This window comes from Heliangelus exortis, chromosome 1 (genome assembly GCF_036169615.1).
Source record: "Heliangelus exortis chromosome 1, bHelExo1.hap1, whole genome shotgun sequence".
Taxonomy (NCBI): domain Eukaryota; kingdom Metazoa; phylum Chordata; class Aves; order Apodiformes; family Trochilidae; genus Heliangelus; species Heliangelus exortis.
Window position 1 is genome coordinate 121,524,418 of NC_092422.1, and position 18,696 is coordinate 121,543,113.

The 18,696-nt window shown below is 43.5% G+C and overlaps 1 protein-coding gene across 3 annotated transcripts; it reads left to right on the plus strand.

The window, feature by feature from the left end:
- Positions 1-3,866: 3,866 nt before the first annotated feature.
- ING4 (inhibitor of growth family member 4) lies at positions 3,867-17,891 on the plus strand. 3 transcript variants are annotated; one of them, XR_011729812.1, is made up of 9 exons: positions 3,867-3,999; positions 14,941-15,012; positions 15,218-15,384; positions 15,579-15,693; positions 16,009-16,117; positions 16,235-16,382; positions 16,775-16,836; positions 17,026-17,201; positions 17,293-17,891. XR_011729812.1 is itself a non-coding variant. In XM_071763852.1 (8 exons), the coding sequence occupies exons 1-8, from the start codon at positions 3,963-3,965 to the stop codon at positions 17,063-17,065; spliced, it is 750 nt and encodes a 249-aa protein (XP_071619953.1). In that variant the 5' UTR covers positions 3,867-3,962; the 3' UTR covers positions 17,066-17,891. The 3 variants fall into 3 exon arrangements, 2 of the variants coding, with proteins under 2 accessions (XP_071619953.1, XP_071619965.1); XM_071763852.1 differs by having other exon boundaries at positions 17,026-17,891; XM_071763864.1 differs by lacking the exon at positions 3,867-3,999 and adding an exon at positions 4,080-4,453 and having other exon boundaries at positions 17,026-17,891.
- The last annotated feature ends 805 nt before the right edge of the window (positions 17,892-18,696 follow it).

Below are 18,696 nucleotides of genomic sequence, written 5' to 3' on the forward strand. Positions count from 1 at the left end.
AGCTTGTTTAGGTGTCTCACACTAAGTTTTGGCTCCATTGTTGACTCTTCCTATCTGTTGCTTTTCTTTTTGCTTCATGAATGAGCAGGCTGTGTAGGGTTCAGTTATAAGTCTCTGCATTAGGCCTAGACAGTTATCTTGAGCCACCAAACTTGTATTGCCATAAAAGGATATGTCGTTCTTTTAATGAGATCTTTTTCTTTTAGGTTAAAACAAATAGAATTGTGTTTCTTTTCTTACCCAAGTGCACCCCTTATCAATTACACTATGATTTTGCCAAATTAGCATTAGTTTAGCTGGCTTTACAGCAACCTAGATGATCCCAGTTACTTCTCAAACACACTTTAAGTTATTTACTGGTCTTCTGGAATACATTCAGAGCTCCAAAGTTGTTTGGAAAAGAAAGCCCATTGTTTCCATCTGCTTGCCAGATAATTCTTTTAGAATTATTGATCGTGAGTTTCTAGCTATGCAACACCAAGGATGTTCAATGGGTAGAACTAAACATCTTCCTAAATCTCATTGTCAATAGGTAATATTTCATTTGTCTACAATCATCCAGGTTTCTTCTTAATATAGAATATAATTACGAGATTCTGCCTGTCTTCTATATGTTTATTGTTTATTTTATCATCTTTATATCAACTAAAGGATATATATCATGTTTAGGATTTTCTTCTAATATTTTGCAGGTAACGTACCCAAAAGCTGCCCAGGTTTCCTAGTGCAGTTTCAGAACGTGGAATGAAACTGCTCTGTACATTTCCTTAGCTACAAGATAGGTACCTGTTCAATCGTCATTTCAGGTACAACAGATAAAATTTGTGTGCATGGTTTCTTGTTTCTGTATAGTAGAACACCAAAGTACTAGAGAGATGTAGTAACTTGGTCCAACAAACATTTCCGTTTCATGTAGTGTCTGTGTAATGAATGGAAAAAAAAATCAAGAAAAGAAATCATGACACCAAAGAACTAGAGTGTATGCCTAGTTTTGCTGCTGAATTAGGTTATGTTTTTGGAATGCCAATATAGCTATAATCTGGGGCCTTTGGCATCCTCTTTCATTTGTAAAACTGATTAACCACCTTGGGGGCAAGTGCTGCAGATCGTTTGTTTGGTGCTTTTGAGAATGAAGTGTGGGTACACTGAGTCCTTCCTGAGGAGAAGGAAATGCAGAGCAGGGATCTCTGAACTGAGAATGGGAAAGAGTGGGATGAGATGAATGTGTACCTCTACAGAAAAAAAGGGAACCAACCAAGACTGAGAAGTTGTAAGCCTCCTGCTAGGGTGTGCCTAAGGCACCCTCTCAAGCATTGGCCTTCACCTTGTCATCCTTAGACAGCATTTAAGAGATCTGTAAGGAAACAGAAAAGATGTAGGCTTAAATTTGGTGTGCAGATGTTTACATTTCCAGGGGAGAATACTCTTGACCTCTGTAGATTAATAAAGGCTGAGAACCACTACTCTAGACTACTTCAGTAGGCTGTTTAGCTTCCCTTTATGAGACATCTAGGCCTTTTGGGCAGTAAACCCACTCATCAGTCAGGTCCTTCATCTAAAGAAGGGATATTTACTAGTTTTAGCAATAGGATGCAACTGAAGTAGCAAAGTCTGAGATTGGGAGGGTGGTGTGTGTTTAACCATTGGGGTCAGCATATGGGTCTTTGTTACTACATTAGTTACTGCATATCAAGGTATGAGGCTGGGTCGGGGATAGTCATTTAATAGACATGTATTTCTACAGTTTATTCCAGTTCAGAAAGCATCTTCCTGTGAAAACCTCTGTGCCCATGCTAGGACTTTGACTTGCAGAAGTGGTTACTCTAAAGCATATCACACCTCTCACCAAATTAGTACCGTGGTAACGCTCCCTCTGTGGGTGAGGATGCTTCTGGAACCCTGAGCAATGCACTTCCCCATGAACCTCGGTGTCTTGGCTTTCTAAAGAAAGCAAAACAGACTTTAACTTTTCTGTTTTCATACCTCAGGAACTAGTTTCTGCTGTGTTGGAAGATTGTCTGCCATGAGACCACGCAGGTACACAAAACTGCCTCTCATTTGTTTTCCAACTGCACCAGGGCAGTTAATGAAGTTAAAGATAAATTTGTACATTTTTCTGAAGTTTACCATTTTAGATTCTAGGCAGCTGTCTCTTCCCTGTCTTTTGTATCAGCATTGCCAACAATCCCAAAGGGAGCTTGTCTTTACATTGAAGTGGTCTAACATTTTGACATCTCCCTGGCCTTGGCTTGGAAGGTAAGATGGGATCATCAGGTGGTCTCTCAGTCAAATTGCCAATGTCTAAGAATGACTGTTTCCTAACAGCTCCAAGCAAGATGCATTTGGGGCTTTCTTGTACAGTACTGTGACAGGTTATAAGAAGCAGATATATATTTTTATATTTATAATAGGCATGTCCTTGTCCTTAATTAAGAATGTAAGGCAATTTATACAAGGATTTTGAAGTACTTTAAGAAAGTGAGACTTAATAATAATGTTCAGCTAACTGAAGCCAGCTGCTTCATGTGGGAATGGAAAAGAATATGAAATACATTTTGAATAATTAAGAATATGTCATAAGTAACTTAAATTACTTTAGGAATGGGTCTGGAAAAGACTCCACTCAGCGGATCTCTGAATTAACCGAATAGTGTAACATCAAGACAGTTGATTGTTCAAACAGATGCGATGCTTTTTGTAACAGCCTCTCAGTCTTGCATTGCAGGCTGCTGCAAGACTTGTTCCTAGTACATCAATATAAATAAAGGCACGGTGCCTTGGAAGATCTTTAGGGGGAAAGAGAAGGAACAAGACTGGTCACTTCTCCTCATGGCCAGAATCTAGCAGGAAGAAGTCCTGAGCAAGGACTTGTCTCATTATACACTCTATCAGGAAAAAAAAAAAATTATTCAGGTGAGTGGGCAGGACAGAAGGCAATGAAGCACATTTGCCAAACAAACCCAGTTTGTCCTAAGTTAATGCTGACCTCTTGAAACAACAATCCTGAATATTACAGGTTCTAAAGACCAGAAGAAGCAAGATAATTTTGTCTCAGCTCCTTCATGATCGCATGTGACTTCATTCTTTTGACGTAGCACAGTACCGTACCGCATCAGGGGCAATCACTACCAAAAGGACAGTCTGGGGAAGGGTTCCTGAGCTCTGTAGCAAGTCATGGTCTAACCTAGAAGTGACTCGTGATACATGGTGACGAAAGGTGTCTCTGGCAAAATGGGGAAAAGAAAGCCAGGGTCACATGATTAACTTAATTTCCTTACTTTCTCATTTGTTAGGTGCATTAAGTTTGTACCACAATCATTTTATGACAAAGACGGTCCCTGTAACACAGCAACAGCTACTTCTCGCTGTCCAGTTCTCGGGTGAAGGTAAACCTTCAAAGTGCCATAACAAACCAACAGTTCTTCCTCCCCAGAATGACCACACAGGCTACTGAAAAATTATCTGAAGCCGGGGGAGAACCTTCCGTAGCTCCCAAAAGACGAGCCCCATTTCTTTTAGCGCGGAGATGAAGGCAGAAGGTATTTCCTTCCACTCCAGCACCTCAAGGGAGCTGCATGAAGGCAGTGCCGGCCCTGGCCCGCCGTCTCTCCGCGGCCGGGCCCGCAGCTGCTCCCGGCAATCAGCAGCAGAGCGGCCCGGGCTGACCCGTCACCCCCGGCGGCGCTGTAGGGCCGGCGCTGCCGAAGGAGCCGCGGGGGAGCCCTGAGACAGAGAGAGCGAGCGAAGCAGCATCCACCTCGCTGCCCCGTCCCCGGGGGCGGGAAAGGGCGGCGGATGAGGCCGCCCCGGGTATCCCGGGACAGAGCCCAAAATGGCGTCGGGAGCAGAAGGTGCGGGCAGGGCGGGCGGAAGCGGTGTCGGCGGGCGGGCAGCGCTGTTTCCGGGCGGCGGGAGCCGGCGTCTGCATCCCGGCGGAAGCGCCCGTGTGTGCGGGGCCCAAGATGGCGGCGGGGATGTACCTGGAGCACTACCTGGATAGTAAGAGCCGCCGTGGGCGGGGCCGGGGGCCGCCCGGGCGGGAGGCCGCAGGGGCACGGACGGACGGACCTCGGGGCGGGGCGGGGCCCCGCGGGAGCCTCGTTCCGGGGCTCAGCGGTTTGGGGGGCCGCGGCCTGTTCTGAGCTTCTCGGGAGACAGCCCTGCCTGCTTGCTCGGGGCCCGGCCCTGAGGGCACCGCCGCCCTCCGGCCCTGTGGCCGGGCGGAGAGGCCCTGCCCGCTGCCCGACCCGCAGGGGCGTCTTGGGGCCGCTTAGAAACGGCGGCGGCGGCGGCGGCCCGCCCGGAGCCACCCCTCCGTTGTGGGCCAGGGCTCGGCTGGGGCTCCTGCGGGAGCCCATCCCCGCGGCGGGCGGTCCGTCCGTCAGCGCACCTGGCGGCGGGAGCTTGGTATGGCCCCGCTGGAAGGAGCTCGGCTGTCGGCGGCCTTCCCAGGGTAAACTGGAAACCAAGCCGAAGATGACTTTTGTGGCTGTAGGGGTGCGGTTTTAATACCTTCCCTTCGCTGCCGTTTGGCAAGTGCAGTCCTGCTTTGGCGATCCAGGAGGTGCTCCGTAAATGCTCTGTAAATAGGTCTGGTAACGCTATTTGAGCTCTGCTTAAGATATCGCCCTGCTTTAAAGTGTTTCTGACTTTGTCAAACTCAGCCCGTAGGGACATAAAACTTCCAACGCGTGTTTTACATCTGTGTTCTTAAAATAGTAGGCTATGCAGAGGAGACTGTGTTTTTTGGTTGGTTGGTTTTGGTTGCTTTTTTTTAAAGGAATTTACCAATGAATTAAGGTTTAGAAGCCTGTTCTTTGATGAGTGCTCTTTTCATGTTTTCGTTCTAATCGGGTGTCAGCACTTGAAATGTAGAAGCAGGGTGAATTCAGAAAGTTCAAGAACCATAATAAACTAAAGTGAAAAGATTTTCTGCTCTTCTCATTCTCTTGTGGACGACTGCAGTTGGCTGAGACTCCTGAGCAAAGGTGGCCAGGAGTTGGGATGACAGAGAGCTAGAGAAGAGGAGAAGAAAGCAGGTGGACAAGGAGTAAGTGGGTGGAGAGGATGGATGTTAATTTTCCTTCTGGGAGAGCACAAGTGCGTTTTGGCCAGGTGCTACAGAGTGAAGATGAAGGAGTGAAAGGCTGGAATTTGCACGTGGTAGGTAGGGATGAGAAAGATGCAGCACTGAATGTGGAGAGGTATGGTAGCTGCCAAGTTGGAGAGAAAGGAATCTGTAGATGAGTTTGGTGGTTTAAGAGTGCTCCCTCCAAAGACAAACCCTTCTGAATCTCAACACTATCAGCTAAAATTTATTAACTCCCTGGAATTTTCTCTGTTCCTCTCTGGTGAAAGTTTGCAGAGGAAATTACAACCTCTTACTGTCTATCTCAGCTGTGATGCATGGTCTTGCCACTGAATTAGAGATTCTCATCTTGTTTAAAGTAAATACAAATATGGTGGTGTAGACTGTCATTTTTAAGGTGCCTTCCTTAAAAAAAACAGTAATATGCACAGTCTAAAAGTACCTTTAAAAATCTGTCTACAAAGATATTGGGAAGAACAAAGCAATCCTCACTCTAATGATTTAGCCTTTTTTGCATATTCCTAGATCATGTAAAGGCCTTTTTCAATTTTATTTGGTATCCTGTATATCATATGCAGTTTTACTTCCCTTTGGTAGCTAACAAGTCTGTGCTTCATGTAGAGGTTCTTTCAGAAAAGCATATAATACGAGTTTTAATTAAGGACCTACATTGGTCCTTCCTACATATTATTGCCCTCTCGAGGACTTGATAGTATCTGTTGGCAGCCAGGCTGCCTCTTGCTGTCTCAGTGGTCTGTCCCACCAATTATTCTTCAGTCTGTATCTCACTCCCAAGTGACTTTTCTTGTATTGGATCAAAAACTGCTTCCTTGTAGTTTTTCAGGAAATATTTGCATGAGTGGTGCAGCCACAGCTAGTAATTCTCTGTAATGCATTCTAAAATCTTACGTAGCTATTTGAAGTACTTTTAATATATCTTATATTTGTTGGTTTGTTTGGGGGTTTATTTTTCATACTCTACCTTGTTATGCAAGATAATTTCTGATACTGCATTGAGTATTTGATGCAAGTAGTGGTTTAATCACCTTAAAATATTATTTTCACTAATGAAACATACGTTCTTATCAAAAAAAGTCCAGTCAAGCAAGTTTATTTTAACACTTTATCTGTATTTTCACTAAGTTTCCAAAGCTCCCTAAGAACTGGTGCAAATAAATAGTTAAGAATGTTTTGTCAGCTCTTAAAAATATCTAATATTTACATCTTGGAATTAAATTATTTCAGTATTAATAGTGCTAATGTAGACACCATTTTCAATTGAATTGGCTTTTTCCTCCCACAGAGTTTCTCTTTCATATGGTTTACTGGCTGCATCTGCTCAAGGAATGAATGAGGAGTGTGTGATGAAAGAAGGCAGTTCTTTGTAGGACCTCTTCAAATCCTTGAAGAAAGGTGTATAATGAATTAAGTGCAGACTCGAGGAAGATAAAATGTGGCCTTGTCTTTGAGGCAGATAATTACCACTGACAAAGTGAGACTGATATTTCTGTTTGTTTTGGGCATCGTGCTTTTTACAGCTTCTCCTTGCACAGATTGTGCTTCCCTCAAGCTGGGAATGAAAACTTGTAGTCACAGGACAAAGTATGCAGAGTGCTCATTGCTGCAGTTGAAGTCTTCTTTAACAGATAATTCTGAAATACCTTTAGACGTTTCAAGAGATGTGTTAGTAATTAGCTGCCCTTCTTGGCTTTGGTCTATTTGTCGCAGTAAATCCCTTGACCTTCATTTTGTCAGTAAGGGAAGTGGGCTACTCCACAGCAGCATTGTGAAAAAGTGTTCTATAGTCACAGTAATGAACACCTTGAAAAGCTGATTACCAAGGCAATTTTCCAGCCGAGGTCTGGGTAGTGTATGTGTGACTTTGTATTGGGCAAAGAGAATTACATAAAACTTAGAATCACTGTTCAGTCACTGGGAATGAGAAATGCTCATACAAAAATCTCATGTGGTTAAAATTAGGCAAAAATTTAAATGTTAAAATGCACGATCAGTCTGGGAAAGCTGTGCATACAGCCTCAGTTGTTTCAGTTCATAAATTGAGTTGGACAGCTAAGATTCTTTTTCGGGAGACTTCTGTGGAATAGCCAAGTTGACAACGATTCTGTTAGTAAAAGATGCCTGGCAAGTTCTTAGGTCTGGTATCTCAATAGCTTTCAAGTTCTTGCTGTAATTTGAAACTGGGTGTAGAACTAGGATTAGATGTACCCTTGCCTCTGCTTTAAGCTACTAATTGCAAAGGATATCTGTCTGAAATGTGTTATGCCCCTAGCAGACGTTTATGCAGCACAAAAATATATGCATTCTTTCTGTGCTGTGTAAAGAGACTGAGGAACTCCTTATCTTGTCTGCTCTGATCACCTACCTTCATCCTACTGAATCCTTCCTTCAATTACCATTCTGAGCCAAAGGATTCAGGGAAAGAAGAATGTTTCTCATTACAGTTCTCCTGTTTTAATTTGTGTATGGCTGTTTCCTCAGTTCTCTTCGGTGGCTGAACTTTAGATTTCCATTTCTTCAAATACTGTCCTCTGTCTGGTCTCTAATCCATTTTGTGCCTGCTTCTGAGGGGGAAAAAGCAAGGTACCACAGTGCTTTCCCTCATGACAAGAAAGTAGTGCAACTTCAGTAGGGGAAAAATCTATAGGTGCAAAGATTTAGATCTGTAGAAATGAATGGAGGAAGAAAAGGAATAAAACTGTTTTGTGATAAGAAGACTGAATGTGCATGAACTCTTGTTAGAGATGTTTGTGTTTTCTCAAAGTTACTGTGCTTGGCTCAGTATTTGTTCTCATAATGGGTCAGAAATACTATAGTGGAGGCTTTGAGGGGGAGAAATGAAGGGTGACTAATACAGATTTTCCAGCAGGTGAGATGCAAACACTTGAGTTTTCTTCGTGTTTGGAATTTTTGAGGGGATCACAAACCTGCTTTATAGTAGGCATCATTGAAGCAGTTACATTCAGGAAACATCCCAAATAATTTTCTACAAGTGTCTGTTTATATGTCAATGTGCCATGACTGTAGGAATAGTCTTAATAGTAGAGGGAACTGCTGTGTGCAACCACATGTATTTTCTACCATGAGTGCTTCCCTATTTACCCACCTCGTGGGTATCAGTTAATCTTTTATGGCAACAGAACAAAGGCATGTACCTCTTCTCAATTGCCTGGTGCCTGAATTTATTATCAAATTACCTCTCTGCTCATCTACCTGTGCTCTGCTGCTGAGGACTTCTGCCCCATTGCTTGGATAGCTGAAGTGAATGGAAGGGTCATGTCTAGGGGTGTGCTTTCTGAAACAATCAAGCAACACCTTCACTGATGGTTCCAGCCATCACTGTCCACCTGTTTCCTGCCTGGGCTGATGAGGCTGTTGCTGTATTTGCCTTACTGAAGTGGGAGAACACATTGTTCCAGTTGGGAAATGTGTGCCAGACTGGGAGGAAGTTCAAATTTCTGTATGATTGGTCTGTTAATGAATGTTGTTAAGAAGTGGTAACAAAACAAAAAAATGTTTCCATCTTCCCCCACCCCAAACTTCTGAGGAACTGGATTATGCCAACATTTGGTCTAAATTAGATCGAAATGCTTGAGTATCATCAGCAGAGGGATAGTAATCTTGGTGAGCTTGAGAGGCAGAAGGATGTCACTGGCCTGTCCACTCAGATGGCTGCTTGATATTCATTCCATTGGCCTGGAGGCCACCAGTCAGGACCTGTGCCAGGAGCAGATACTAGGAGATGATCTGCCTCAGTGAAGAGGATGATGGAAACATTAGACTTAGATGAGGAGTCCTGAGCTGGTAAGTTAAGGTGGTACTGTGTAGTCATTTTTTTTTTGTGGTTTTCCCCCTTTTTATACTGATTAGGGAGGCATCAAGTTTCCTTTGCTCACCTGATGTGTGCATGTCAGTAGGCATGTAGAGTTGCACCATTTCAGGGCTTGTCAGTACTGGAAAACTTCTGGTCACAGCGTACACCCTTTGAAAGGCATTGTCTTTTTCCTCCAGCTGACATGGGAATGTTCTTTCATTCTGGGATATTATTAGCTAACACAGGAAAATAGGATTATTATTTCAGAATAGCTACATCTCCCTGGATTTTCTTCTGTATAACTTCATCAAATGAGGGTATGATGTGTATTGATATTTTAAGGGCATGGGTGTGATGTCAGGACTGGCTCAAGCTGGCTGTTGTTTCCTTCCCAGTCCTGGCTGTGTTCCACATTCCCCAGCAGTTCTATCTCTCACTTCACCTGCCATCATTACTCTTATCCCTTCCCCAGTGTTGCATGCAACCATACCTCCCTGTTCTTACCTCTAGAGTTTGTCACATCATACTTCCAATATGTAAATATCTTAATAAACTGGTTTTATATCCAATGTAATTTTAGTCAAGTGAAAGATGCCCTTCATCTTACTGAGACGTTGGATTAATTGCATCACAAGCACACATGATCTGTGGAAAATTACAAGAGATCCGTGCAGAGAAGGGGATTTGGTGATTCATAGGGATAATTTGTTTCTGTGTGGAAGCTACAGGCACAGCCCACACTATGCTAATACATTTATTATTTTTAATGGCCAGTTTATTTAGGATTCTTTTTGACTGATGTTTTTATCATAGCTGATACAAGGTAGCTTAACAAGACAAAGCATACTGCATTTTCTCTGCATTTCTTCACTTAAGTCAACAGCAAATCTGATGTGACTGTTTTGGCAAACAGCCCTGTGATCTCCTTGGTGGTGGTCCCTGCCTTTGGAGATCTGGGATGGGCTGGAAATGCCTGTAGCTGTGTGACATGCCAACCTTCCAAATCCTCCAAGATTCTAAAATCAAGGTTGACTTTTAACATAAAAATAAAGATCACTTTTCTGAGACTTAACAACGTTGCCTGCTATCTTAGCTGTGGATGCTGTAGCATTGAACTAAGGTAATAAAAAGGCAAAAAGAGTCCTCCCTCCCTAAGAAAGTGTTCCCCTCTTTAGTGAAGCAGTAGGTTTCTGTGGCTGTTGTTACTGACTGATAAATGCTTCTTTGGACAGAGCCCAAAGTAGATGCACCTGGGTGGACAAGTGTGCAGTGGAGTGTCCCAGAGCTTAGTGCACAGGACATGGCCACAGAATTCCTGGGTGCCTTTGGATAAGTCATTCTACCATGCACCTGAGTACTCTGTTTGGAAAAATATAATTACTATTACCCCTTGCAGACCTGGTGTGAGGATGATGTTGCAAGTTAGGATGTGCATATTGCAGTAGGGCTGAGTCATGTATGAATAGAGAGAAAGGTATATATTGTGCTCATGCATCAATTTCAATAAACTGCATAGGAAGATAAATAATTAGCTGAGAACACAGAAGCAGCAGTTTAAAAGGGTTATATCCTTTAAAAGGAGAGATGGAGGGATATACAAGGCTTCCTTCCCCCTAACGAAGAAGCAAAGAAGATCCTGAAGTTTGCTGTAAGCCAGTTTTCCTGCAGTATACCTCAAAAGCTGCAACATATTGAGAACCAAACAGGATTTTTAAAATCATCTTCAGCAATGTGTTGTTGAAATTGTTTGCTGAAATCTGTACTGTTCAATAAAGCAACTGTGGTTATGTTTCAAAATGTATTTTTCCTTTTTTTTTTTTTTTTTTATAAATTTAAACCTGCATCTGAACATGTGGGTGCACAGATTTCTCAGGAAAGTCACTGTGTATTTGTGTGGTGCTTGCTCCAATGGATCTCTTTTTAGGACTTCGGACATTGTCACAGTACAGACCCGTTTGGGATAGTGAAAAGATGAACTACAGAGGAATGGAACCTAGTGAGAGACACCAGGTTGTGTAGGCTTGCTCTGTGTGTGCATATGTCAGAGTTAAGTATCTGAAGTTTAAGTATCAGTTGTCTAGACTGGACACTCCACATGTTTTTGAAAAGAAAAAAATTAGTGGAAGGGAAAGAAGGTGGTGATGGATTCTGGCTTGGGGAGCAAGAGTTCATGGTTCTTAAAGGGATGAGACAGCATGGTTATGGGTGCCTGCAGGAGAGCAAATGGGGGAAGGAATGACAAGGAAAGAGGGCAATAAAAGGTGAAAGAAGAATGGAGGTGATGAAGGGGTAAGAATTGGGGAAAGACAAAGGTAGATAAATGTTTGACTTAAGACACCTTCTCTGATGCTGTACGTGGTGATATGTGTACTGCAGCAGGAATGAGTGGGGCTGCACGTGGCTCTGTGTGGACCTGTGCAAAAGAATTCAGTTGCAGTCATGGCAGCTCATGCTTTGGGCCGACCTGCTGCCCTTATCAGCACTTCCTTCGTTGTACATCTTCACCATCCTCCTTTTCCTCTCTTGCTGCCATGCCATTTGTATTGGAAGATACCCTCACTTCTCTTAATTTTTCTGTCAACTTGTTATCTGTCTGGGACGGAGTGGCTACCTTTCACTTCCTTCCAGTGATCAAGGATGCCTTTAGGGTGTTTTTTTCTTTACTGTGATTCGTTTTGGAATCTGAGAATTATTTGGGTATTTTATAATACACTGTATTCAGTTATGAAAAGTTTAGGTGCATCTTGCAATAAGAAAAAAAAAACAAAAAACAAATTAACTGTAAAAGAAAAGGGAGAAATTTGGCAGGAAATGAAATTATATAAACCACATGAATGTTTTTAGAAAGACTGAAGGGAAAGTGTGTTCAATGAGTAGGAATGAGGAAATGGAAACTTAAACTTAGACTTCTTTCTGTGAAACTGTTAGGGTGATGTCTGACAACCATCACAGTGCAGACAAAGAAATTACAGCAAGTGTTGTGACCACTATGGTAGTTTGTGATGAAGAGCATAATTTTTTTCCTAAGGATACACAAGAACTTTTTAGTTAGTCTGCAGACTATAGAAAACTTGCCCATAGTGAGATTAAACTGAGATTAATACCATACAAACAGTTTGTAGCTCAGTTAAAAATTGTTTAGGTGCAGCTTTATCTTGTTATACTTTTTGTTCTTGCCAGACTCTCCAAATGATAATTTGTAGTGCTGTTCTTGGCTTCTTTTGACTTTCAGTTGAATAGGTAAAACATCTCTATAGCAGTTCAGATTATAAAGTCACTGTACTGTCAATTGTTTCATCTTCTCCCAGTTTATTGACATAGTGATTACAGAACATTGGTCTAATAATAGATTTGCAGAATGGAAGTTTTTGCTGGAATTTTAGGAAATTATTTTGCCAGTTTTAGCAGGGAAGGAATTCAAATGACAGAGTTTTGGCTCTTTGGTCACCATGGAAACCTGCGCAGCTAATGAGCAGCTGGAAGTTCATGGCTCCTCTGTGCCCGAGTGGTAAATGATCCTCCAGTCGTGTCTGTGCTGAGTGTCTGTGCCTGGCCAGATCCAGGGCCTCTTTGCACTGCTGAGAGCTGCTGGGAGCAGAGAGCTCTGCAGAGGCAGAGGCAGGGGCAGGTAATGAGGCTGGGGAGACCTTTGCCTGGCTGAGTGCTGGCTGTGAGAGGAGAAGGCAGCCCTGGGAAGAAAAGTCTGAAGAGCATGTGCTTGTGGTAGTGGTGGCAGATTTTCAAAGTAAGAGCTGTGAAAAACTAGAGCACAGTCTCTTTCAGGTCCTGTACCAGAAACAAACTCCTGCCTGTTTCCCCTGCCACAAGAACATTGCTGCAAAATGTGGCCATAACCCCATGTGGGGTTGTTCTGCCTGGAGAATAGCATCCTACTGGTTTTTGTACTAGCTCAGTTGCTTGCTCTATCTAAAAGGCTCCTAGCCCTGCTGAGAGAAAACTGACTGTAGTCAGAAGAACTTGTGCTTTTACAGACTTTCATTTTTAGAATTGAAAAAGATATTAGATTATTTGGAGATCTTTTAACTACAAATTCCAGAATTCGGAAATTGTGATCTTCCAAGATTAATAAACTCAGTCTAAATTAATAAACTCGGTGTGCAGTGCAAGAACAGATAACTGTTTTCCTCTGTCTTCTGCAGGGGGTACTTTGGAGAGGAATGAAAAGTAGCATGCTACAGTGTGGCTAATGTTTCCTTTGCTCTACTGAAAGGTTTGGAGTTGTGGAGGCCGGGAATTGCAGGAAGGAAAAAGGCATGGTCTTGAGATTCCCAAGCTGGATTTCATCCCTAAGTTCCTTTTGTAAGCAATGATAATTGTAAGCAGTGTGTCCCCGTTTTCTTTTGAGATGAGCTGTAGTTTGAAGTCTGTCATGCTGGACAAATGCAGAAGTATCAAGTTTAGGAATGTGCAGGTAGCCTTAATTTTGCTGCTTACTAATTTTTTGAGAATTCAGTTTTGCACTGTTAACTGTCCTTGAATGCAGGGGGGCAATGTGTATGTCCTGTGTGATTATCTATCTAGGTACTTAAGTACACCTACTATCCAAGCATTTCTCATATATTTAATTAGAAATGGCAACATCTATTGAAGCAATAGCTTTATTATTTACAAGGATGCTGTATGTAACTTACTATATTCTGGTTGTGAAAAGATGAGTTAAAGGAACAGCATCTGAGCACAGTGAGGCCCATAATTGTTTTTACCTCTTACAGGAATTAATTTCATGGCCCATGTGTAGTACTTGTTAAAACCCACATCTTGCATACAGACCTTCCCTGCCAGCGGATTGCTTTTCATGGAAATGTCTCTACTGTAAAGATATGTTTTTTATTAGATATTGAAGGTGGCAACAGTCAAGCTCGGACTTCAGGTTAATGCGGTGACACTAGATCTCAGTTTGATTAGACAGGCATGGAAAAATGAAAATTGTTTTTATCAGCTTTGTCAGTTGAGCATCTGGTGATGCCTAGGGGATGAGTAGCACAATGCATTGAAAATTAGTTGACTATCAACTTCATATTGCTCATTCAGAGCCCTACAAATGTTTATTATTCACGGTATATAGCATCCTTCCTGGTGTTGGACAGACCACACTGAGATTACTCAGAGATTACACTGAGTAATTACCGTGCAGACACTGAGATTACCGTGCAGAAGGCAGAAGAGGGAACACATGGACAAGGGGTTAGGACAGCAAGACAAGAGGGCACGGTCTCAAGTTGTGCCGGGGGAGGTTTAGGTTGGACATTAGAAAGAATTTCTTTACTGAGAGGGTGATCAAGCATTGGAATGGGCTGCCCAGGGAAGTGGTGGATTTTCCATCCCTGGAGATATTTAAAAAGAGACTGGATGTGGCACTCAGTGCCATGGTCTGGTAACTGCAGCGGTAGTGGATCAAGGGTTGGACTTGATGATCTCTGAGGTCCCTTCCAACCCAGCCAATTCTATGATTCTATGACTGCTGTTCCCTGTTCCCCATCCCCTCTCAGACTTGGGCTTTGACTCTGAACAGTGTCTCCTGTACCCTCTATGTAAAATGGATGCACTAAAATGGATTCACTTTTCAGTGAATTAGCATTTGATCAACTCTGAAGTTTGACGTCCTTCCATAGAAATAACTAAATGGCATTATTTACTAGCTGTTGAATATTTTTTTTTCATTGCTGATTAGAGTTCTTGGATGGATACATTGTACCGTATTTACTGACTGCATTACAGATTTTGGTTTTCTGCTTTATTAATGTAGATCTTTCTGTATGGCAGCAGTTTTCTCTTAACTACTGTGTACTATAGAACTATGCTCCTGGATTTAAAATACCATGTTTTTGTAGTCTGTCATCTTTGGAGTTGGCAACAAATGGGCACATGCTAATGTGGCCCGGGAAAACCCACTGGGAATCACAGTAGTGCTGTATGTGTTGTTACTGGTGTGCTTTGTTCCTGCCTTGCCATCCTGGTCAGGAACCTGACTTACCTATGTGTCTTCCTTTCCCTGCAGGTATTGAGAACCTGCCATTTGAGCTGCAGAGAAACTTCCAGCTCATGCGAGATCTGGATCAGAGGACAGAAGGTGAGGATTAGAGATGGTTTTGTTGGTGGGACAGGAAGTACGCAGCTTGACCAGCTTTTTCTTTCCTTTGCCTTTACCATGGGGATCTTGGGGTTGGGGAGGGAGCCTACAGCTGCTCTGCTCCTTCCATCCCTCTTAATGCAGGGTGCTGTAGTTTGTGTGTATGTACCTGTATTTATGTGCTTAATGGCTAAACTTGTTTCAGACCTCAAGTCAGAAATAGATAAGTTGGCCACGGAGTATATCAGCAATGCACGGACTTTGTCTTCGGAGGAAAAACTGGGGCTTCTCAAGCAAATCCAGGAGGCCTATGGGAAATGCAAGGAGTTTGGGGACGACAAGGTTCAGCTGGCAATGCAGACCTACGAGATGGTATGAAGGGAAGTGTTTTATGTTTACTGTATGAAAGGCTGTACTGAAGCCCCCAGTTCTGGAAGGCCCTGATCTCTCTTTCTAGGCCCTACTCACTCTTGCTTCTGAGCCCGTAGTGCAAGCCCCGTGCCCTCTCCTCTTTGTCCTCTTGGGCTCTGTTCTGGGGTGACTCCTGGTCACTGCCTTTTTTGCAGGTTGATAAGCACATCCGGAGGCTGGACACAGACCTCGCTCGCTTTGAAGCAGACCTGAAGGAGAAGCAGATAGAGTCGAGTGACTATGACAGTTCTTCCAGCAAGGGCAAGAAGAGTGAGTACCACCACTGGGCTGCAGATTGATACAGGAGGCAGCCAAGTGACTATGGAAGTGGTGGGGATGAAGGCAGGCACTGGAGTGGTACAGATCAAAGACTGTTACGCTGGAATCTGAAGGACAGGTAAAAAGATGGTGACCTGGGCTCTTCTTGTGTGAGCATATTCAAGGCCTCTAGATAAAATTAAAATGGGGTGCATGGCCCAAAGCCAATATACATTCCAAAGTATTTTAGTGCTGGAGACGTGGTTACAATCAGGTGTCTATTCCGAAGGGCTGGCAGGAGCAACACCTTTTTCTCTTCTTTACCAGAGGGCCGAGCCCAAAAAGAGAAGAAAGCTGCCCGTGCTCGCTCTAAAGGGAAGAACTCTGATGAGGAGGCACCAAAAACTGCCCAAAAGAAATTGAAGCTTGTCCGCACGTAAGTGTTTAAGACATTTTTGGGATGGAGGCGCAGCACTACGAATCAGAAAAGGGGAAGCCTAGCCAGAATTCCCTGCAAAGGATCTGATCCCCACTCTTTATTCCCATCCTGCAGTAGCACAGAGTATGGGATGCCTTCAGTTACCTTTGGAAATGTGCACCCTTCAGATGTACTGGATATGCCAGTGGACCCCAATGAGCCTACTTATTGCCTCTGCCACCAGGTCTCCTATGGGGAGATGATTGGCTGCGACAATCCAGATGTAAGAGCCTGCACTTGGTGCAAATGGGGGAGAAGGGAGTGGGGAATCTTGCATGGAGAGTCTTGTCCTGCTTGGGTGGGATCTGATACAGCAAGCAGTGAGAAGAAGAGGGCTTATCTCAGGTATTTGGAAGGACTGAGGGGTGAATTACCATGACCTGTTAAGTGCCTCTTTCTTTTTTCGGGGTTGTCTGTAAAATGGCAAGTTGTTTTCTTGCCACCACACTTAGCAAGGGAGAGGGGAGTTTTCCTTGCTAATTATATAGTCTTCATTCCCTGATCACTGCTAGGTGGTTAGGAGTTTGTGGTCAAATGCTGGGAAACTCCTGTAGCCCAGAAGCAATGATTTCAAAAGAAGACTACTCTGTAACTGACTGCTTTCCATCCCAACAGTGTTCCATTGAATGGTTTCATTTTGCCTGTGTGGGTCTGACAACAAAACCAAGGGGAAAGTGGTGAGTAAAAAAGCAACTTGGAGGGCCCGCTGGTCTTTGGAAAGGGGAGGTCCGGGGTGTCGGAGAGAAGGGTACTGTATATACACATTTAGAAGACCTCTTAGAAAGAAAAGTTTGAACTAAGGAGACTGTATGATTGAGGTTCATGTCATGCCCTAAATGCTGGCTTTTTACTTCTCTTTCTACCAGGTTCTGCCCTCGCTGTTCCCAGGAGAGGAAGAAGAAGTAAAATCACATGAGCCCTCAGTACTGCTACAGGAGCTCTCTTCCCCCTGCCAGGGCCTCGTCCCAGCTCCCCCAGCCCTTGGGGCCTTGGCTGGGGGGGCAGTCTTGCCCTGTTTGTGGTTTGGGCCATCCCTGGAATGGTGTGTACCCTCACAGCGGTTCCTGTGTGTTCTGTATCCCTGGTTGCTTCCGAATCCCTAAGGGAGGCCCTCTCTGTACTGTTCCAAACAGGTCTCTGAACCTCAAAGGGAATGAATGAGGGCACCAGGGTAGCCACCAGATTCCCAGGGATTCAGGTAGCTCCTGATTTTCCTTGGCTTTCCTTCAGCCTCCTCAGAGTTCATTGCCTACTCTCTGCTTAGAGAACAAGGCTGTGGGATGGGGGAAGGAAAGGAGGTAAGTCTTCAGCATTTTAGGTCTTTGATTTTCCTGGATCTTTTTTCAGGAGAGAGGGAGTAACCAGGCCTCTTCTTAATCTAGTGGGCTGGTTGAGAGACTGAAAATCTAAGGTACTCCCTGTCTTTAACCATTCCACTACTGGCATTGAGCAGCTTCTTTTGTTGGGGAGAGAAGGAGGAGGGAGTGTTTAGAGCTAGTTTTGTCTCTCTTATTCCTGGGGTAAACCTGCTGGTCTGGGAAGCATATTGTGTGAAGGAGGAAGAATTTCTGACCACATGGGGAGAAATGGCTTGATGTAGCCTGTCTTCCTGCTCCAAAATTCTGCCTTCCTTTTGTGCGGTAGTGCTTCTCCATTATGTTGATGATGGGAAGTTTGGGGACTCAGATCCCATGTGTATAATAAAGAATTAAATAAAGTTCATTGAGACAAATGCTCTGTTTGCCTTGCTGTCATCTCCAAAGTAACCTGTGACCAATCGGTCACTTCAGTTATTCTTTCTTTCTTGGCTCTGCTTTTATTCTAAATTATGAATGTGGTACAGCTTTTTCTTGTCACAATCCTGAACAGTGTTAATAAGTGACATTGTGCTTAAGTCAGCTTGAAAATGTACCTAATATACTTGCAAAAGGTTACTGAGCTTTCTGGTGGCTATGAAAAATACCTGCCCCTTCAGTCATGCCCTCACAAGAGGGTGGACATTTATTTACATTTTTGTTGCATTGTTTACTTCATCCGTTGTCCTCAGAGGAGGAGAGATGGATGTTACACAAGGCCAACCATCCCTGTGGCTGTTGGGAAGCACAGCTGAGAAAATAAGCCATCAGGACAAGCCAGGGTCTTCCAAAAATGTGTGTAGGTTTTTCAGTTATCAGATAACTTGCTCCCCAGCGGGTCACCTTGGGTCACCTTGTTGCCAGAAACCCCAGCTGTTGTTGCAAAGTTAATGTTACATCCTAAAACAGTTACTGCAGATGTGTCTCTCTTTGTAGTGTCTGCAGGTAACTGGGAAGAGATGATCTGTACTGAAGCTCCCCTATATCAGTTCCATTGACATGGCCTGGAGATCAATGACCTGTAATCTCTTTCTGCCTGTTCTTTGCTATGCAGAAGGGTTTAAGCTTTTCACCTTAAATACTAAATGTTTTCCTCACATAGATAACTCGCATGGGGATCAATGGGGCATTTTTGTTGCTGTAGTCAAAAAGCCAAAGCTCTTATAGAGGTTCATTATTAAA

Bases quoted from the DNA above. Each gene is read 5' to 3' on its own strand.
- ING4 (XM_071763852.1), top strand. From the start codon at position 3,963: ATGGCGGCGGGGATGTACCTGGAGCACTACCTGGATA. The intron at 4,000-14,940 runs GTAAGAGCCGCC...CTTTCCCTGCAG, and splicing joins CCTGGAGCACTACCTGGATA to GTATTGAGAACCTGCCATTT. The intron at 16,118-16,234 runs GTAAGTGTTTAA...CCCATCCTGCAG, and splicing joins AAATTGAAGCTTGTCCGCAC to TAGCACAGAGTATGGGATGC.